Source organism: Etheostoma spectabile, unplaced genomic scaffold (genome assembly GCF_008692095.1).
Source record: "Etheostoma spectabile isolate EspeVRDwgs_2016 unplaced genomic scaffold, UIUC_Espe_1.0 scaffold00569331, whole genome shotgun sequence".
Classification (NCBI taxonomy): Eukaryota; Metazoa; Chordata; class Actinopteri; order Perciformes; family Percidae; genus Etheostoma; species Etheostoma spectabile.
In genome coordinates, this window is record NW_022605066.1 from 678521 (window position 1) to 700365 (window position 21845).

The 21845-nt window shown below is 40.7% G+C and overlaps 1 protein-coding gene across 1 annotated transcript in view; it reads left to right on the top strand.

Moving 5' to 3' along the window:
- The first annotated feature begins 376 nt into the window (after positions 1 to 376).
- The window catches only part of LOC116684790 (uncharacterized), a 28263-nt gene continuing 6794 nt past the window's right edge, over positions 377 to 21845 (top strand). Inside the window, exons 1-28 of the mRNA XM_032510209.1 lie at positions 377 to 505; positions 3220 to 3415; positions 3546 to 3708; positions 6739 to 6824; positions 7571 to 7659; positions 9515 to 9597; positions 9720 to 9807; positions 9979 to 10081; positions 10290 to 10410; positions 10864 to 10979; positions 11350 to 11487; positions 11670 to 11769; positions 11872 to 11966; positions 12077 to 12271; positions 12354 to 12509; positions 13479 to 13608; positions 14618 to 14686; positions 15095 to 15292; positions 15396 to 15513; positions 15631 to 15719; positions 16615 to 16754; positions 17303 to 17515; positions 19260 to 19323; positions 19415 to 19504; positions 19616 to 19822; positions 20596 to 20671; positions 20805 to 20964; positions 21077 to 21172. Coding sequence (XP_032366100.1) covers positions 429 to 505; positions 3220 to 3415; positions 3546 to 3708; positions 6739 to 6824; positions 7571 to 7659; positions 9515 to 9597; positions 9720 to 9807; positions 9979 to 10081; positions 10290 to 10410; positions 10864 to 10979; positions 11350 to 11487; positions 11670 to 11769; positions 11872 to 11966; positions 12077 to 12271; positions 12354 to 12509; positions 13479 to 13608; positions 14618 to 14686; positions 15095 to 15292; positions 15396 to 15513; positions 15631 to 15719; positions 16615 to 16754; positions 17303 to 17515; positions 19260 to 19323; positions 19415 to 19504; positions 19616 to 19822; positions 20596 to 20671; positions 20805 to 20964; positions 21077 to 21172 — 3456 coding nt within the window. The 5' untranslated portion in view covers positions 377 to 428. The remainder of the gene's footprint in view (positions 506 to 3219; positions 3416 to 3545; positions 3709 to 6738; positions 6825 to 7570; positions 7660 to 9514; positions 9598 to 9719; positions 9808 to 9978; positions 10082 to 10289; positions 10411 to 10863; positions 10980 to 11349; positions 11488 to 11669; positions 11770 to 11871; positions 11967 to 12076; positions 12272 to 12353; positions 12510 to 13478; positions 13609 to 14617; positions 14687 to 15094; positions 15293 to 15395; positions 15514 to 15630; positions 15720 to 16614; positions 16755 to 17302; positions 17516 to 19259; positions 19324 to 19414; positions 19505 to 19615; positions 19823 to 20595; positions 20672 to 20804; positions 20965 to 21076; positions 21173 to 21845) is intronic.

Genomic DNA, 21845 nt, shown 5'->3' on the forward strand with positions numbered 1-21845 from the left:
CAGAAAACCTGGGAAAATGAGAACACGAGGAAAAAACAAATAAAACTCTTCTGAAGGATCCACCAAGCAAAGTTTCCAAAACGGGACCTCTAAGACCATTAGTTTTATTATTACAATTATTATCAGTAGCTTTATTATTATTATTATTTTTATTATTATTAGTTACAGTAGTAGTAGTATAAGGTCACATTGACCTGATGGGACGCCACTCCGGCCGGGCAACAACGCTCTCCCAGGTCGTGCTGACCCACTGGGTCAATGGGAGGGTTGAGAAATGCAAACAACCCAGTGTCCAAAATGGATCTGTAATTGGGAGGACCGGCTGGACAGTAGTGAGGTGGGTGCAGTGGAGGAGGTTGGGGGCGGGGGGATAAAAGGAAGGTGCTGCAGAGACAACAGTCTACAGAGGATCATGATCAGGCTGAAGTATGAGTAGGACTCTGCTGTGGCTGCTGGGCTCTCTGGCCTCTTTCTCTCTAACCTCTCTGGCTGATGGAGCTCCACTGTAAGTAGAGCTGCCCTACCTTTACACCCCCCCCCCCCCCCCCCCCCATTTGCTAAAGCCTTCTGAAACCAAAGGCATTTGTGAGCGTTTTTTTGCTCCTGTCACATTGTTACTCATATGCAGGTCTGGCCTCTTAAATTAACACACATATCCATGGCCAGAAGTAGCTCCTTATTGTCTTTTGAACTGTACAACAAAGTTATAATGGCATAAAAAAGGAAAAACAGGAGAAAAAAATAGAAAAATAATTGAATCTGATAATTTTCACAACTTTTTTTAAATTGGACATGTTCTGTGTGAGTTTTTTATACACTACGTGGCCTAACTTTGGAGTTTTTTACATAATTTAATCTAACATAATTTTGCCGAGACACATTCAGAGACGGAATATTCAGAATACAACGTACAATAAAGTTTAAGTGATTTTTCATAGACATTCTTTTTAAAATGCTTTTTCAAACCGGCAAGTCTTGGGGTTAGGAGGGTTGTAAGTTAATACACACACAAAGTTAAAAGTATAGTTTGTTTTTTCATCTTCCTGGTATTGAAAATATTATTGGTAAACTGCAATAAGAGCAACACAAATATCTAGGTTCCTTTGCATGTTTGTTAAATTAATACATAGTAGTTTGACTTGGGTCATACACAATAAGAGGTGGAGTCCAGTTTGCAGCTTGTGCGACACAAGTCAATGTATTGTTTTCTTTAAAAAGTTGCTAATGAGTTGACCTCATTCTTGTTCAGAGTTTGGAGAACGGTGCATTAAGCCAGACAGAGTAAAAGCCTAGAGGCATGTCATCATGCCTCTAGGCTGTTACTAGTGGTTTGTTGATCCAGTTCGTCAGTGTCTTTGTCAAGGTACTCAATGGATCACTCATTGTGTGTGAAGTCCATGTTGGTGCAAATGATCCTCATTTGAACAAATAGCGTTGTTTTCTGTGGTAATTCAGGTGTATTGTAGTCTTGCTTTGCCAGACCATCCACACGCTGCGGAGCAGAGGAGGGTCTGTTCAGTCCACATGGGATATAAACATTCAGTTTTATTGGCATTTTCTTTTAACCAATAGTCCCGTACTAATAACAACGATGCATACTTTATTTCAGATCTGTTATTACACACAGGCCTGAACTACACACACATGCTAAATACACCTATACATGCACTAAATGAGAGATGTCAAAGTGAGGGCGCTGCCCATGGAAAAGTGCCCCGAGCAGTTGGAGGTTTGGCGCTTTGTTCAAGAGCACCTTGGCAGTGACCAGGCATCTCTCCAGCTACCAGTCCACACTTTAGTCCGCATGGGGACCTGAACCAGTGACCCAACCCAACTCCCTACAGACTGAGCTACTGCCACCCCCCAAGTTCTGCAGGGAGCCACATGAAAGGAAGAAGAAGCTGTCTGCAGACATCTGAGGAGTAGTCAACCATAGTCTTCATAAATCAACCGTTCAATCAACAGGTTTAAAATTCCAGCACAAAAAAGCCAAAGGAAACGGACATCGCAGAAAGTACATGCATCCGGCGGAATATCCTTGCGGCACCGGAGAAATCCCAGAAGTGGAACATCAAGGATATAGACTAGGGGAATTGAAACTTTAACCCACAGACTCTGAGATAGTGGTTGTGGTAGGTTGGCCAGAGTGGCTAGGGTGATGGTAGGTAGGCAGAGTCAGACATTGTATTTTTCCAGAGCTGATTGTTTATTTCCAGTGGTCTGCAGTACCACGGATAATTAAATAATCAAAACTTACAACAATTACACATTCAAAAAAGTAGCAGCGCTAACAACAGGCATGTGATCCTAGCAGCACAGCCTCACCTCCCTCAAATCCTTCTATTTATACAGGGTTGTCAATTCACACCCCACTGCTTCAGTCCATCCCATCCTAAAGCAGGTTGATCTACTCCCTAACATTAATACCTTGCAATCTCTTAACCTATAGAACTTGGTCACAAGTTCCCTCCTATCTTACAGACTACAAAACAGGTCAGGGTTATTCATACCTTTTTTTATATAATAACCAAAAACAACCAAAATAAACATTTCTAAACACAAGAAAACACTCTACTTGGTTTAGCCCGGCGATGTCATCCATGACCACCCTATTCCTATAAAACAGGAAATACTTAGGCCGGCCCCTCCACAAACAATTGTCCTGCATTGTGGAACTGAACAAAGGAACAAACAATTGTAAGTATCAATACAGGGAAACTTTAAACCATGTTTCAACTTGCAACCTAATAAAATGGAACTGAAACTAACATGACTGTGTGTTTACTTTACTAATGACCTGTATGGGACAAGTGTTGAACAAACCCACTTCGTCACAGTGGTTCTCAACATTAGTCATGGGTCCCAACATAAACCTTAGGGGCCCAGAGGCAATTACACGAATAAGCAAGGGGGGGAAAAATATATTTTTGTCGCACAAAATTCTACTAACATTTTTAGACTTTTCTTCCATTTTCTTTTTTTGTGAAATACTTAAATGTTTCCCATCATCAAGAACATAAATATCACACTTTGTAAGGCCAATACCTGTGATGAAGGTTTTCAGTAGAAGCCCTTATTTTATTTTTTTAAGGGGCCACACACAAAAAAGGTTAATAACAATTGTCAGTACATCGTTATGAACAGCATGTGGTCACTTCTGCACATTGACTGCAGTAAGTTCACATCTATATATTTCTCTCTCTTACCGCTGTTCTGCAGGAAGGTGATGTCAGCCCCTAACTTGTTGCGGGTAGGGACGGCAGAAAATATCTTTGTGGAGTGTCAAGACTGCACCAGGGGAGACATCCGGGTCCACATCAACGTGATGAACCATCCATACAACAACACAAAGCTGACATCCGCATCTGTGACCCTCACCAGTGCAAGAAACTTCCAGGAGCTCGCACAGATTACGGTATATAAAATACTGTCACGCTGTGCATGTTACTACTTGGCTTCATTTTCTACCATGACCACTAAGACTCTAGAAATGAATCCAGAAATGTACATCCTGATGCACATTCTGCTCATCATCCTGGTTTCAGATCCCTCCCGGGTACTTCAGTAAGGATCCTGGCATAAAGCAGCATGTGTACCTGCAAGCTCGGTTCCCTGACCGGCTGCTGGAGAAAGTGGTCTTGGTGTCCTTCCAGTCTGGGTACATCTTCATCCAGACTGACAAGCCCCTCTACACCCCCAACAGCAAAGGTGAGTTCAATACTGAGCTACACAGTAAAAACTCCTGGGTTATTTCTTCAACCCAGATTCTATCTTATTTGTGGGTTATTTGTTCAGCGAGTAACAATTTTCTGGGTTATAGGGCTAATATTTTGACCAAATTCCTGGGTTGTTTGGGTTTCTGGGTTATTTTTCAAAGAGGAACCTATGTTCTGGATTTTAGGGTTGTCTCTCTCTCTCTCTCTCTCTCTCTCTCTCTCTCATATAATTTTGTAGGAGGGGTGTATTTAATGGAGTTATAATAATAGGAATAATATGATAAAACGGCATCACCAGTTGCAGGAGAAATAAAGTGACACCCCTAAAAACATGGATACGTTAACTAAGAAATAAGTTCATATATTACATCCTTGTTCCTATAACATACACATGAGTCTGCCAGAAGTTCAGAAGAAGAGGAAGAAGAAACACCTCGTTCCCTCTCTTGCCCCTTAGAAGAAGAGCCCCCCCCCCCACCCAAAGTTGTTCTGAAGTCGTCTGAAATAACCGTCGCTTCGCGCTCGATCCGTTTTGGTCTGCGCTTCTAGTATATTCAAGGTAAGAGAGTTTTTCAGTGTTGATGTAACGTAAACCTTTCTGTGCCGTTTTGCTGAAAAAATGACCGAGACTTAGCTAGTTGCTACGTTGAGCCTAACTAGCCTAGCTAGTTTAAAGCATGTGTAAAGTCCAAATAAATGTGTTTTGAGTTTGTCAGACATACATATGTATTTACATTTTCAATGACAGAAAATATGTGGCGTTGTAGGAGTGAAAGGAACAGATTTGTATGTCTGTTTCTGTTCTTTTATTGAATCTACCTTTTATTGAACCTTATTGATAAGGAAAAAGTGAAAATAGGTGACGCCACAACAACAGGCCCTTTTCATTTTTTGAGAGTGTTTTTTTTTAGAATTGCTCTGGACTTCCAGGTGCTGCATGGTGAGGCTGCACCTCTATTATTTTAGACCTGGCTCCCTGAATATGCTGAAAAGGTCCTGAAATTGGCCAAGCAGGACAATAAACTCCCTTCACTTTCAGTTGAGGACAGGACACTGGGTAAGTTAAAACTGACCTTTTGTGCGTTCTGTGGCAAGGGTCCCGGGATTCCTTTCCTTTTGGTCACATTTTTCTGACACAAATATCTGTTCATTTACATATATCTATACAGTCATTTCATTTTCCACACACATGCTGAATCCTAGAATATTGTTGACCTACAGATGCCAAAGGGGAACTAGCTCTAACACTGCTACCCACCATGGTGCCACAGACCGTCTACAGGGTTGCACCGAAGAGTCCCGGAGAGCGGTCATACACCAACTGCCTGTGAGTACAAGGGACCAGTTTTTCAGCACCACTCTGAGAGAGAACCTTCTTAAATAACTGTAGGATCCAGGTGAAAGAAGGCCATCTAAGTGGCATGTTTCATGTGAAAGCTAAAGGGTGAATCTCCAGGGTTCCTCACAGTTGTATTTCACTTTTGTGCGATGCCATCCAAGGTAGCAATCTGACTAGAAAGTGAAGTTAAAGATGTTAGGTTTAATTACTCAGGTGTTCTCAACCCAGATTTTCTTGTACACATTCAAGACCCACTCAAAATGAACACACCAAGTAAGAACCACAGCTCATTTGGCTTCCTTGTACAGTTAGTACAAGACACAATTATTGCTGTTAGTGTAAATGGGAACCAATCTTTGGTTCCTCGGGTGCAACCCGGAAGCCCATACAGTTTTTGACCACATGGCGACACACACACACACACAAACACACACACACACACCCGGACACACGCACAGCAACACCACATAAGCATACATAAAAGCAGTAATTTGTCTGGTCTATTAACTTACATCTCTTGGAAACGAATAGAACCAATGATGTTAATTGCAAATATGACTTGAACTTTCATTGATCAAAAAAGGTAAAAAGTGCGTCAATTACTCTACCCGTGGAAAGGCACCTCAGGGGCTTGAAGCTTGGGCTTAGCATCTTAGCATTGCTTACAATTCACCTTCTACACAATATTCACTTTCTTTTATCTATCTTTCTGTCTCTGTCTGTTTTAGATTGGAACAAATATGGTGGACTACCTCCACCAATCGAAGCCATTCCTACCTGTCTTGGCACTGGGAGATCCCCAGCAATGTGCCTCTCAGGCATTTGGGATTTTAGCTAGTCAGACACTCCCTCAGAGCACACTGCTTGGGGCAGCTGACATGTGCTTCAAGGTATTTTATGTTCTTGATATCACCACTACCCCAAGCAGTGTGCTCCCCCATGGGACGTTCTGCAGCAAGTTGTGTATCAGATTGAGGGATCTGAATCAAAACCGGTCAAACTTCTGTTTAGTTGTGTTAACCTGCAGTAAATGACATAAGCAATGTCAAAGTCCAGTCCAGTTAATGAATGTTTGAGAGTTAATTTTTCGATTTCTTCTTTCTAATATTGTCCCAGTGTGACCTTAAATAAAAAGGAAAAAAGTCCAAGTGTGCGTGTGTTTTTTGTATAGATTTTAATTTAATGCAACAAAAATTTCTGAAATAAGGCATACTGGCATAGCCATCCACGTTAGGTTATTTCCACCCAACTCCTGGGTTAAAAAAGGAACAACTCATTTCTGGGTTAACAGAAAATTGGGTTGTTCTTTTGAACCAGAAGTTGGGTTATATAAACTGTGATGTTGGGTTATTTTAACCAACTATTTAGGACAGGTAATTAACACAGAAATGGGTTATATTAAATACAATGTTGGGTTATTTTAACCCAAATGTTTAACCCAGAAGTTTGGTCAAAAAGAACAACCCAATTTTCTGGGTTGAAATAACCAAAATTAGTTGGTCCCTTTTTGACCCAGGTGTTTTTAGTGTGTACATAAGAAATACATTTACTCTTTACACTTTTTCCAGAATGTGAGGATTGTACTTTAAATTACAGAAACATGAATCCCTCTTTTGAAATACTGTAAGTGGAATAGAGAGGTTAAAAATAGATACCCTTCCAACCGCTGTCTTTCTCTGTCAGTTCATTTCAGGATGTTTGCAGTGACGCCCCGCATGGAGTCTGTAGAAGATGCCAAAATTCAAACTGACGCTTTCATTGCCATGGAGGTTGTGGAATTGTATTTCATATTTGATAAGTGTAGCGGGTGTGTGCTCTCTCTCTCTTGCGTTGTGTTGTGTTACAGGCAAAACCGTTGCACTTCGTAGGCTATCACCGCCGTTTATTCAGATAAATAGCAGAACAGTGTTTCACAATCACATTCGTCACCATAAAGAGCTCCAGCTAGCAAGAAGCAGGCTACAGCAGACGTGTGTAAGAATTGACCCTAAAGTCTGTGGAATAGCACCAATAGATGGCGCTCACGCTACAGAAAAGCCTATCTCATGGAAACTACTAGCCAATGAGGAGTTACCATGTACTGGCAAGTGGAATTATTAACTCTGCTGATTTAATGTCATATCCTGTAAATAATCCGCCGTAACTGACAACATTAGACCTATTTGTGAAGGGATATCACACATGCTTGACAGTTGATAATACAAATGACCAAATTAGAATTCACATCTACAGTGAACCTTGTGTCTTTGTTAGGTGGTTTGACACTGGAAACACTTGTCCTTGTACTTATTGGAAATATGAGAACAATAAATGCCGAGGTTGAGTTGCACATTACTCCATTGAAACACATGAACTTTTCAAAAATGCCTGAAAAAGAGTCACTCTAGACATTGACCAGGTTGCTGTTTTTAGACAAAATACGTCAAATAAAGATTAAAAAAGATTTTTCTTTAAAAGCAAGTTTTAACCTGGTACTGCTCTCTGTTTATGCTTGTTTAATATTGTTTATTTTTAGACCCCTGAAGGCATCATTTTACCACTTGATTCAGTCTCTTTGAAATCTGGGATCCACTCTGGACATTTCCAACTTGCTGAAATTGTCAGGTTAGTATTTTATTTTCATTTCATTTCCATACATTCTGTTCTTTAGTGGTGCATTTATATGTTAACATGGGAAAGTCTGTATGTGACAAATTCAATATCTTAAATCATTTAAAGCGTCCATATTATGCTCATTTTCAGGTTTATAATTGTATTTTGAGGTTGTGCCAGAATAGGATTACACACTATTTTTGTTGTACTTCACATTGCTGCAGATCCTGTTTTCACCCAGTGTGGTCTCTGAGAGACATCTCACTTGTTTTATCTCCAGAGTGAGACATGTCCCTTCTATCCTATCTTTGTTGGGAGCTGCACATGCTCAGTAGCTCGGTAAGATCCATCAGCTAGATAACTCTTTCTCCAGCTTTGGTCAGACCAAGGCAGGATTAGCTGGGACACTTCTCCTAGACCAGGGACACTTGTGAAATACCTGCACAACAGGGACAGGAATTAGAACAGGGACAGGAAGTAGTTCTTTTGGAGATTCTGGTCAACTAGTGGCTGTTGGAGCATTGTTTTGCCATTGAGAACGAGCTAGCATGCTACGGTTAGCCACCTCGTCTCTAGTGACGTAGAAAGCCGTGCAGATGTTGAACTGTTCACCCGGAGACTGAAGACAGAGGACATTCAGAAACCGGATCTCACTCAGAACAACATGGATAGTTTTTTTTCAGTTTGTTGGAATTAATTGATGCAAAACAAATTAATGTTTATGTTATTTTTCCACAATTATATTCCATGTTGTCAATATAGTGTTTTGACATATTAAAAAGGAAGTCAGAGGCCTTCACACATGGCCTTTCTGTGAGGAGGTTCTGGGTGTCCGGAGGACAAGACAAGATGAATACCTTGCGTAGCGGTCGGGGTTATTGCATTGTAGGGGTAATTCAGTACTTAATCTAGGGAGGACTGAGTGGGACAGGATTTAGGTCCCCCACACCCAATGCCTATGGCGTCAGTGGTAATAGTGTTAATAAATGAGCAGATTGTCCACTGTTTAGCAGCCTGGACTAGCACCAGCTTCTTAGGCAGAGTAAAGTAGGCTTCATATTACATGTTGGCCACCTGAAGCGTGTGCAGTGTATCTACAGTAAGGGCTGAGTGAACCTGACACTGCCCCTGCTTTACGTAAATCTAGCTAAACAGGTGAGGTGCCCCTACCCCCAGGTAAGTCGTATGTGAATATGAGGTAATGAAATAGGTAGGTAAACATAAAGAAAACCCTTTCATTTCCAGTGTGAATGTTGTCAATATGAACGAGCTGACAGTTTTCCTCTTTCCCAGTCCAGCAGTGTGAGTTTGTGTGTATTTAGAGCGCAGGTGTACTACCAGCACCGTGGCTTCACAGTTCAGTTCACTAGGCGCTGGTGTAGTGTACGTGTTTAACAGCACTAGCGCGTCAGTTAGTCCATTTAAATATTGGACTTTCAACTGCTCATACTATTCCACTGTTCTCTTTGGAACCTGGAACTTTCTCTGAGGTATTAGTTGGAGGCGCAGAAGCTCTGTATGGTGTGTACCGGAGACCCCAAAGGGGGGTCGCGCTGGTTAAACTGAGACTGCGGTGCTTTTTTCCATCTTTTCTTGGCTTTTTTATGTACATTAATACAAATGTTTACCTGGGGTGCCCAAACCTTTGAGCCCCACTGTATGTTTATTAAGGAACCCTCAAAAAAAAAGAAAAAAGAATCAAGGTTTGTATCGAATCGTGGGTCAAAAATCGTGAACCGAACCAAAGTTTGGTGTATGGTTTTATATATATACATATATATAATATATGTATTTGTGTGTGTGTGTGTGTGTGTGTGTGTGTGGTGTGTGTGTGTGTGTGTGTGTGTGTGTGTGTGCGTGTGTGTAGTACCGGACTGTGGAAAGTGGTGGCGAAGTTCCACAGCAACCCTCAGCAGAGCTATTCTGCAGTGTTTGAGGTCAAAGAATATGGTGAGCCACAATACCTGTACTTGTATTTAATGTATTCACATTTAAATGTTATACTTAGCTATAACATTCATTCTCTTTTTTTATTTAATTGGACCCATAATAAAACTTAATTCATTTTTCAGTGCTGCCCACTTTCGAAGTGAAACTGATGCCTGTGAGCGCCTTCTTCCACGTGGACAGTCGGGACCTCACCGTCAACATCAGAGCTACGTAAGTGAAGGTTTAGGGGCTTTAGAGATCTGATTGGGAGAAAACAAAGGGTGCTATCCAGAGGCTGTTGGGCCTCTTACTCTTTTAGTCTGGATGTCAGTTGATGTATTTTTGAACTGTCCTTGTTTACTTCATTGTGGGCTTAAACTTGTCCCTGTCTTGTGGATTTAGGTATCTGTTTGGTATGAATGTGGATGGGACGGCCTACGCGGTGTTCGGGGTTGTTCAAGAGGGTGGAAAGAAGAGCTTCACAAGTTCCCTTCAGAGAGTGCAGGTGAGCAAACTCAAAAGCAATTGTCTGCTATTGATTGGTCATTGTGCCGTATGCAGTAGGCCCATACCGTATGTTATACAAACGTAACGCTTGGCCTTTACCAGTGATACTAAATCTGACGAGAATTTACACCTTCAGTAAATCTCCATCTGTTCATCGCCTGCATCACTGCTCCGCTGTACAGTCTCTTTCTTTCATGTCCCGTTAGATAGAGGAAGGTGTTGGAGTGGTCCAACTGAAGAGAGAGCACATCACACAGACGTTCCCAAACATCAGTGAACTGGTGGGGAACTCCATCTATGTAGCTGTGGGGGTGCTGACAGAGAGCGGTAAGAAGGAGAGACTGTGTGCTTGTTCACTATGTTTGATCAGCTGAATTAAATATTAATTTTTATAATATTATTTCTTTTAATAATGATGCCCTGCAACGTCAGAAAACACATGCCAATAGACAAAACACACGCAAATTAAGAAAACAACTTTAATTTGACAAAACATATGCCCAGCATTTAACACACAACACAACCAAATACACAAACAAACAGACACACTATTTGCTCTTTGGCTAGCAATGGCAACCAGAGTGTTGTCCCTCTCCACATAATAATAATAATAGTAATAATAATAATAATGATAATAATGATAATAATTTATAACATAACAAGAATGAGAGAGAAAAAAGACAATACAGTATCAGGATAGGTTGTTCTGTATCAGTCAATCTAGAAGACTGTAAATAGCAGATTTCTAAATCAGTTTTGTGTTTGTGGATTTATTCCCAGGTGGAGAAATGGTGGAGGCGGAGTTAAGAAGTATCCAGATCGTCCAATCACCTTACACTATCACCTTTAAGAAAACGCCCAAGTATTTCAAACCAGGAATGTCCTTCGATGTTGCGGTAAAGTAACAGCAAAAGTATTTGTATATTTGCACATAAATGAGAAAACTACTCTACAGAAAAGATTCATTTCTCAGTACAGTTACTCTAAAAACACAGATACAAACACTGATGGCAGTGTATTCTAAATATAAAAGTTGCAAAACTGTTTTGATATGATTTTTTTTCATCTGTCATGGATGTTCTGAATGAAGCAAATATTGTCTTAAACTGTCGAGATTCCAAAAAAAAAAAGAAATTCACCCATTTGGGTCACTATAAACTGTCTACTTAAAAAATCAAAATACTGCACAGCTAGTGTCTTTTTTACAATAAATAATAGTATACCATGAGTGCATATGTTTTTCTAACTTTGTGTCTCTGATGACAGGTTGAAGTTTTGAATCCTGATGGCACTCCGGCCATAGGTGTTGCAGTGGTGGTGGCCCCAGGCCGGGTGCAGGCCGTAACCGCGGCCAACGGCATGGCGAAGCTTACCGTCAATGCAGCTGCAAGTCTGGCAATCACCGTAAGTATCTCCATTTGTTTTGTCTATTGTTTGCATTATAACCAGAATAGCAAATGGAAGATTAAAAGGTCATTTTGTTATTTTTTTTTAACTGCCAGGCAAGGTCCTCACAGGATAGGATAGACTTGAGACTTTTGAATGTATTCATCTGTTTGCTTACCTGGGTGTGTCATTGATTGCAGGCAAGGACCAACGATCCTCATATTTCACATGAAAAACAAGCATCAGCCACCATGGTAGCTCTCCCATATACCACTCAAAGCAAAAGCTACATTCACATTGGTGAGGGACATCCGGTATTAGATGTTGAAAAAAGGTGGTGGAATCTGCAAAGTATGCACCATGCACTGCACCTTTTAAGTGTCTAACATGTCCCATTTGCAGGTGTGGATACAGCTGAGCTGAAATTAGGAGACAACCTCAAAATCAGCCTCATCCTCAAGAGGCAGGACAATCATGACATTGACATCACATATCTGGTGAGAGATGTTTTACACCTGCATGTGTGCAAGTATAACTTTTTTGTTGCATCCCATAACCTTTGTAGTCTATATGTGTCGGATAAGAACTGATGTTGTCTATTCCATAGATCCTGAGCAGAGGTCAACTGGTAAAAAATGGGCGTTACAAGACGACAAGAGACCAAATACTGATTCCCCTTACAGTCACTGTTACGAAAGAAATGCTGCCATCGTTCCGAATCATAGCCTACTACCACACAGACGGCAATGAGGTGGTATCAGACTCGGTGTGGGTGGATGTGAAGGACTCCTGCATGGGCTCGGTGAGACGCCGATAGAATATTTAAAAAATCTAACTAACTGCTTTAACGTCGGCTCATTCGTTGACCTCACCTTCACATTTAGCTGAGGCTGGAATCATCAAAACCCGCTCCATCCTACGAGCCTCGCAGGATGTTTGGTCTGGAGATCACTGGAGACCCAGGGGCCGCCGTGGGACTGGTGGCAGTTGACAAAGGTGTTCACGTCCTAAACAACAAGCACCGTCTCACCCAGAAAAAGGTAATTTCTTCAATTTATATTTAAGACATACAATGTGTGACAGTGGTTTAAAAAAAAATAAAAATCGCACCAGTGAAAAAGGGAACTCAATGACACCCCGCACAAGACTCTACGTCATACATTTCATTAGCTGTGAAAGGGGGCGTGGCCAAAGCATAGGGGTTGGGCCAAACCTTTCCCAATAAAAAAGGAAGTCTCTGCTGAGTTTGTTGATACCTCACATACATGGCATGAAATGAAAACCCGCCCACCGGCCAAATGAAAAAGTAATTTTGCAATTGGCGGGTATCACTGTCAATCTACCTGCCACGTTCGCTGGTAGTCAACGAGAAGTGAGTGATTCAACTGGACAGTAATACTTGGTGGAAGATTGAGTTTAACAGTTTACAGCTAGTTTGGTTTTACCTGTAGACTACCTGTGTGACTGTGCCTGTATGTGTAAATGATATTATACTAAATGCCTTTTATTGTTTGTGTGGATTTATTTGAGTGTTCATCAGAAAGCTTTAAGTTTTGAGCTAAGTTTGTTTAAGATAACGCTGACTTGTGTTAATATGTAAGAAGGTTACAGCTTATAGTTCATATATTGTAGTAGTCTCACTTAAATGTTACGCAGATATTTTTACGTTGTGCTCATTTTGGAGTAATCAACATGCACTATATATAAATATGCAACTATTTTTGGTGTCATAGACCAGAGTAATATTTAACATTATTTCTAGATAATTTCTGTGGCTGTTTCATTCATTTTGTAAATGGCAGCCTAATGTGTAATTGTTTTTTGTATATGTTTCCCATTTTGACCACACCACATACACACTCCCACCAAAAACTGTTACTCATCTGGAGAATGGGAAGTTCTTTGTCTTCTGTGTCTGATCAACAAACTGTGGTGACGTCTACAACATGTGAACCCCTTAGCCTGTTTATCTTGTGTAATCAGTGTAACCCCATGTCTTGTATGCCCAGGTGTGGGATGCTGTAGAGGAGTACGACACAGGCTGCACACCAGGTGGAGGGAAGGATGGAATGGGTGTCTTCTACGATGCTGGGCTGTTGTTTGAGTCCAACACAGCTTCTGGGACTCCGTACAGACCAGGTGACACTACATTCTACTACTTTCTCTTCCCTTCCTTGAACATACCCCTCTTTAGGCTTAAATATTGTACCACTGAGCCATTCCTAATTCCAGTAGGAGAAAGTGGGTGTTAAAGTTTGGGGCTCTCTTTCATAGCATTGATTTCAATGTCTCACATATATTCACAAACACACTAAAATATGATAATGCCTCAGGGCCCTGCATTCATACTGTGACCAGAGCTATGCCTGTGCCACCCAACATAAAATAAATTCTAAATTATTTTCTTCAAAAAACAGCATCCACCGCCATGCAGTCTGCCCACACATGCTGTTCCGTTGGATGAGGGTAGAGAAAAACTCCCCAGTGCAAGTATACTGAACAACAATGAGTTGCTAGCTGTTAAAATAAAACAAAACAGAATTGTCATTATAAACATGTGACGAGGCAGTTATGGTCGCCTTAGGGAGCGTGGCATCCACCTGGACGCTATCTGGAACACTGGCTACTGCTGGCGTGCTTTGACATGACATTGGCACACCTGGCCAATCTGGGTTTTGTGGTTAACAAAAAAAAAAAAGAGTGAGTTTAACACAGAGACAGGACGTTTCTTTCCTGGGTCTGACCCTGAAGTCGCTCACCTCGCCTGTTAGCTGAGAGAGTTGACACTTTTAGTTCCACTCTGCCACATTTGATTGGGAAACAGGTCTGTTTGGTGTGTCTCAGGCTGTTGGGACTGGCGGTGTTAGCACTGTTGGTGGCAGGCTGTCCATGAGAGATTCGCAGCATTGGGTGGTTTTTCTGAGACTGAACACTGTGCACCACAGACACTGCCGGGTTATGGTGTTAGTCACAGATGAATATGTGAGTGGTATATATGCTCTGTCTGTGCATCCTGCTTGTATATGATTCCCCCCTCATAGGTGGCGTGTTTGGCACACTCCAGCAGAGGTTGCAAAACGTTAAAACTCAAGTCTAGTTCCAACCTTGTTGGGTTCTGCTAAAGAACCTGTCTGTGTTGCATTTCCAGACTTGAATTGTCCGGCCCACAGCAGGAGAAAACGAGCTGCAACCAACATGGACGTCACAACCAGCTTAGGTAAGAACCACAGCTCTAAACTACCCAAAACCACATATTCAGTCATCTTCTGTCATTGTTGACTTTTACGATACTTACCTTTGCCACGCTATATATTAGTGGACATATAAAAGTGAGAGACAGTTTTCTCCATAAACCGTGTCCTTTAGATGTCAGTGTGTTCCTTTCCATACTGAAGAGAGTGGGAGCCCTCATTTCTTTTTCAGGTTTTACCCTTCCTTTTTAAAAAATGTGTCCTAGGATAAAGTGTGTTAAATGTTGTACTGATTGTGATTTTGGCCTATTTTACTAAAACTGACTTGACTAGAAAAATCATATGTAATTATTAAATAAAAATGTAAACTTCTTCTTCGCTCCATGTCTTCTTACCTACGTATGTTGTTCCTCCACAACCTTCTTTCTTTCCAGTGAGTCAATATCAAGACCAACTGCAACGGGACTGTTGCTTGGATGGCATGAGGAGCACCCCCCTCTCATACACCTGTGACAGGCGCAGCGAGTACATCAGTGATGGAGCAGCCTGTGCCGCAGCCTTCCTGCGCTGCTGCAAGGAGATGGAAACCCAGCGAGCTGAGAGGAAGGAGGACAGCCTCCTACTGGCTCGCAGTAAGACAAGGGACAAGGGACGGGGGACGCCCTGGTTGGTTATTTGGTCATACTGTTAGTTAAAAAAACAGTTAACCTTGTAAAATAATTTATGACACTTTAGGTGAAGAGGATGACAGTTACATGGACAGCAGGGACATTCATTCTCGCACCGCATTCCCTGAAAGTTGGCTGTGGACAGACATCAAACTGCCTGCTTGTCCTCAGGAAGACCCTAACTGGTGGGTCAACTAAAACATAGACACAAACGAGACACTGATGACTTCATAATGACACTACTAGGAAATAGAGCTATGCTTTACTTCTCAAAGTGTTAAAACTTTGCTTTTTTGTTTCAGTGACACCACGACATTGACGAAAAATGTTCCTCTGAAGGACTCAATCACAACCTGGCAGTTCACTGGCATCAGTCTGTCAAGAACTCACGGTGAGGATTCAGTAGGCTCGCATTGCCAGACCCTCCTCCACAGCGCTGCGGGAGAGGGTCTGGCAAGTCCACAAAACATTCAGGGATGGGAGAAAAACCTGCTCTCGTTCATTGGCATTTCTTTTAACCAATCACACTGGTCTTGTGCGGCGCTAGGCACTGGATGCAATGAGAGAATATAAAGTAGCCTCAGGAAGGGACTTGTTTTTGGGAATGTGTACAAAAGTAGTTTTAGTCATGTAACAGAACAGAACAGATTTACCCTGCAGAGATCTGAGGAGCAGGTAACCATGGTCCTCAGATTGGACAGATAATCTAGCTAGTTGTCTGGATTTACCCTGCAGAGATCTGAGGACCAGGTAACCATAGTCGTCAGATTGGACAGATAGTCTAGCTAGCTGTCTGGATTTCCCCTGCAGAGATCTGAGAACCAGGTAACCATGGTCCTCAGATTGGACAGATAGTCTAGCTAGTTGTCTGGATTTACCCTGCAGAGATCTGAGGACCAGGTAACCATAGTCGTCAGATTGGACCGATAGTCTAGCTAGCTGTCTGGATTTACCCTGCAGAGATCTGAGAACCAGGTAACCATAGTCGTCAGATTGGACAGATAGTCTAGCTAGCTGTCTGGATTTACCCTGCAGAGATCTGAGAAAAGATAAACCAAAGTTCTCATGAATCAACCGGCAAAAAATGGCAATACAATGAAAGCCCAGGCAACGGCTATAAGGCCTTAATGAGTAATCCTGGAAGTGGAATGTCATGGATAGACTAGAATTCAGTGACTAAAAGATTTCTTGTGTTATGCCTCCAGCCCTAAAGTGCTCCCATCCCTTACAGTGGACCCCCTCTCTATCTGTTTCATAGCTTTTTTTTCATCCCTCTCATCTTAAAGGAATCTGTGTTGGCGAGCCATTAGAGGTCATTGTCCAGAAGGAATTTTTCATTGACCTCAGGCTGCCGTACTCTGCTGTCCGTGGAGAACAGCTGGAAATTAAGGCAATCCTCCACAACTACAGCCCCGACCCAGCCATCGTAAGTCACTGTTACTTTGCTCCGGTGTTTCCCGTTCCACACCATCCTCGCTCAGAGCACTGACCACCAAACTGCGATTGTGCAAGCATCTTATAACGAGTCATTGCCAGTCGACCTATGCTGTCGGTTAAAGAAGAAGACGTTCCAGAAGACATGCTCCTCAGTGCTCTGGAGATTTTTCATTCATAGTTTTTTCTCAAGAGTTAGCAAAGAAAAGGACAGAGACAACAGTAAATATATGGACTGACATACAAAAAGAGAATTTAATGAATCCTCTTTCTACTCTTTAATAACTGTAATAGCTGCTCACATGGTGGCCGGACCCAGAACAGTGGTAACTTTACTGGTACTAACGTACACAGTGTGTCTTTTCATTCTTCTGAAGAAAACAATGTCAGGCATTACATTTCTCTAAATTAGGGGTGCATCATTGTTAGGTGACCCAAAATAAAACTGATGATTTCGATCCTATCATTCACTCCACTGGGTTTCTATCTTTTAAAAACTGCACATACTTCAGTCTCTTTCTCCATCTTGTTTTTTTCAAGGTGCATGTGGATCTGACTGAAGAGGAGCATGTGTGCAGTTCAGCCTTCAAACGTGGAAGGTATCGCCGAGAGGTTAAAATGGGGGCCCAAACTACACAAGCTGTACCCTTCATCATTATTCCCATGAAAGAAGGAAAATATAGCATCGAGGTCAAAGCTGCTGTTAAGGATTCTTCGCTCAGCGACGGAATAATGAAGAAGCTGCTGGTGGTGGTAAGAAAAACACACTCCATCTAGGGGATTTAACCCTCTTGTTGTCGTCCCGTCAAAATCAACACTTTTGTTGAGGCTTTTTATCTATGTTTTTAACTTTGACTTACGTTTTACGTCCCTTTTTTCAATACTTTTGATGCTTTTTTCAACGTTTGTCACCTTTTTCGACGTTTTCAACACTACGTAACACTAACTTATTACCTTTAGTTTACAGTTGTTTTCAAAATTTAAGGTCGATAAACCTCATGTATTTGATTTGATTTATTTTATTTTCACTACAAAAACATTAAGACAGCATTGTATTACACAAAAAAGAAGTGATGGATGATTGCCGAAAAAACCCTCCAAGGGGCTTAATAGGTGGCAAACTCCATAGAAACAATAACATTTAACAATTTAAAAACAATTTATGTCATTATGTAAAAAAAAAAAACACGTTTAATTTGTATGAAACAACTTAAAATTAGATTTAGAGCCTAAACCCAAATGGAAAATTTAGACAACTTAGGAGCAACAATTTGACTCTCTGTTTAAAGAGTTCTTTAGAAAGCTCAGTGAGTGAAGTGGGAAGACTGGTCCATATCTTTGACCCTCTATACAATACACTAAACTGTGTTTGAGTCGTGCGAGAGTAGGGAGGCCATAATAAGACAACTACTACGAGTTGGATACTGATGAAATTCATTACTAAAAGTAAAAATATTACAAAGGTGCTGGGGAAATAACTTTTTTTATAGAGCTATAAACAAATAAAGCAATTTGAAGTTGATTCACTTGAAATACAGTAAGAATACTTGCATGGGCAAACAATAATTCAGAGGGGTGTCTACGATTAACACAAAATATTATTCTTAAAGCTCGATTCTGAAGTCGAAAAATAGATTCCAGTTTAGTTGGGTTGGTGCTAGCCCAAGCTACGTTGCAATAATTGATATATGGATACAACATTGAGTAATACAACAACCTCATTCATAGGAAATTATACCTTATGTTTGAGTTAGAAAAGCAGAAATTAGGAATTATTTAGACTGAAATTAAAGGAATGGATGATCATAGACTGGAATATGTCAACTTTTACTCAATACTATTTCAAAAATACTTCACTTTTTTCAAATAAATATGAAATTGACACCCCAAAATTAATGAAAGTGGAGATTTGTACTTGCCAAAGAGCCTTGCGTGGAATCAATCATGTTATTTTGGGGAATTAAAAAGAACATCGATGTAGGAAAATGGGTCAGTTTTACCCAAAGACAACATGAGGTTTAAAGCTTATTTATACCGTATAAGAAGTGTTCTTTTAAATATTCAACCTGCAATAAAAAAGTTAAACTTGACATTTACAGTGTTATGTTGGAATGCACAGTATGTGCGGTTACTTTCAGGCAGCTGGGATGTTGTATGCAGCATCTTGCTTGATTTGTCTGGGCCATCCAAAATCACTGTAATGATCTATTTTATGATATGACAATGTTATGGTTTTGGTCAGGTTTAGGAAAATACTTATGTTTTGTGTAAAAAAATGTGGGTTAAAATAAGTACTGGGGGTACAACTACAACTTTGTCGTTGTGGTTACAATGAAAACCATGAGTTATAGGTTAGGGAATTATTGTTGTTACACCGGTTGGAAACAGTAAACCAACAGCAATACTGTTGTTAATTAATTAGTTAATTAAAGGAATCAGTCTTCATACAGACAAGCTTGATCCAATTTCTAATGTTTGTCCTCCTTGTTTTTTTCAGCCTGAAGGCGTACTGGTTAAATCCTCTCAGATCATACTCCTAGACCCCACTAATAAAGGTGTTGGTAAGTTTATTAGTCCCAGTAAATAGTCATTTAGTAATATTTTACCATTTTCTACCTGATCCCCCAACTTGCCCATTGTATCTCCCTTTAGCTGGTAAACAAGAAGTAATGCTCAACAGTGGAATTCTTCAAAAAGATGTGGTCCGAAAAACACCTAGTAGAACACACGTCACTGTGACAGGTCAGATATTAAGTTATATTTTGGCGTGTTTGGGTTAGGCCATGCAGTGTCTGTACAAGGAACTTTGCATATATGTAATTTGTTGTGTTGGTGCATGTTTTGTGTGAGTAGGAAAAAATCAAGTTAATCGTTTGGTGGAGAAGACCATCAGTGCGGACTCTGTGGACACTATGATCGTCCAGCCCAGCGGCTGTGGAGAGCAGAACATGGTCGGCATGACCCTGCCAGTCATTGCAGTCACATATTTGGACAAAACCAACCAGTGGGGAAAAGTGGGCTCTGAGAAACGTGACGAAGCTCTCCAATACATCAAGACTGGTGGGCTCAAAGATGTATTTTATTTGCAGAGATGCGAGAAATCTTAACGATTGATTAATTCGCTTGTGGGGTAGACGGTAATGCATGCTATAGCCTTCCCCCACACATGCAAGCTAGGGACTGAGAAGGAATAGTCTGAAAGCCACACATAGACTCATAGACCAGGTTTTAACCCTTGTGTTGTCTTCCTGTTATCCATGAAATTGTCCTTCCAGGTCAAAATTGAAAATTAACATTTTGTTGTGCTTTTTCCGCTTTTTTTTAAAACTTGAGCTGGTTTAATAACAGGTTTTACACTTATTCTTGGAATTCATGGTCAACAAACATCATTTATATCAAATTATACATCAGTTTTTAGTTTAAAAGGCACAAGTTATGAATTATTTTGACTAATAGTTAAGATCAGAGGATGTTGAGTGGATCTCAGATGGGTAGATGTCAGAGTTTAGTCCGGATACTGATATGAATCCATTAAAAAAATACAATACAAATGCTATAAGATTAAATAAAACACCCAAAAAATTCAATAAAAGTAATCAATATTTTTACCTGAAGAACATAAGGAATCATCCATGTTATTGTAGGGTAATTTGGTTGAAAGAAATCCATATTTCTGATATAAAACACTTTGAAACGGGTCAGTTTGACCCGAGGACAACACAAGGGTTAAAAAGGTTGTCAGTCAAACAAAAACTGTAGAATCAAATGAAAGAGGCTATAATCGGGGAATGTAACAGGACTTCTCAAACTGGTCGTGTGTTGTTTGTGTCCAGGCTACCAGAATGAGCTTGTCTTCCGTAAAAATGATGGGTCTTTTTCTGCTTGGCCGGATCAAGGTAGCAGCACCTGGTGAGGCATCCAAACATTCGTGAACTTGTGTAAATATACATCGAATTGTTTGCACATCCTCCTCTAACTTAGATTCTGACAATGTGAGGATGGAGTTACCCTAAATGAAACTACGCTTCCTCGCCTCTCTAAGGTTGACAGCTTATGTTGCCAAGGTGTTTGCCATGGCTAGTAGTCTGGTGGAAGTGCAAATACTACACATCTGCAAAGCCATCAAGTTTCTGATTCTCAACGCACAGCAACCCGACGGCTCTTTTAAAGAAGTTGGAAAGGTTATCCACGGAGAGATGGTTGTGCGTATACTGATTTCATTGACATGTGATATTAATCTTGGTGCTACAAAAACAGCTGATTGAGATGAATACAGTTACATGTGTATGAATATGAAAACGTATATGTGTGTAGGGTGATGTGGACGGCAAAGATTCAGACGCCTCCATGACAGCCTTCTGCCTCATTGCCATGCAGGAGTCTCGCGCCATGTGTTCCGACAGTGTTAACGTGAGTATTTCATCTGCAAACAGTGTTTCTTCTTTAACCCTCACCTCTTTTATGTCTTCATTTATGGACTCCACACCAGTGTTGAGCAACACAAAATTAATGTTTTAGTCATCTTAGTAGCTTTTTTTATTTTAACTATCAATAGCCAGCTTAAGTTAATGTAGTTGGGTAACGATGTTCTCTTTGGCCTTGGTATTCCCATTTAGTTACCACTGAATGTAATACTTCTTTGCAGCCTACATTAGAGCAGAGAAGGACTTTTTTTATTGATTTCTTACGTTATTCTCTTGTTTCTTTAGTTTTGAAATTGTTAAAAAAAAACTGCTTGTATTAAGACTGGATCCACATTCCCATACCGGATCAAAACGTCCGCAGTAAATTTTGCTAAATTGATTCTTCCGAAACAATTGACACATTCAAAATGGAGACACGCAATATTTACTAATTTAAGGGTTGTAGTAGAAAAAGAGACCACTCTTCTACAGTCCACATATCTGCTTTTAAATACTGTAGCAGATTAACAAAGACACCTCTCTGACATGAGTGGTGCTTGTTTTTGTCAATTTGATTGTTGATTTCAAAGCGAGGCATTAAAACATCTTGCGGCCTCCTTATCCAGTCTCATTGTCCAAGGTTAAAATGATACGGCATTCCTGGATATATTTGAAATAAA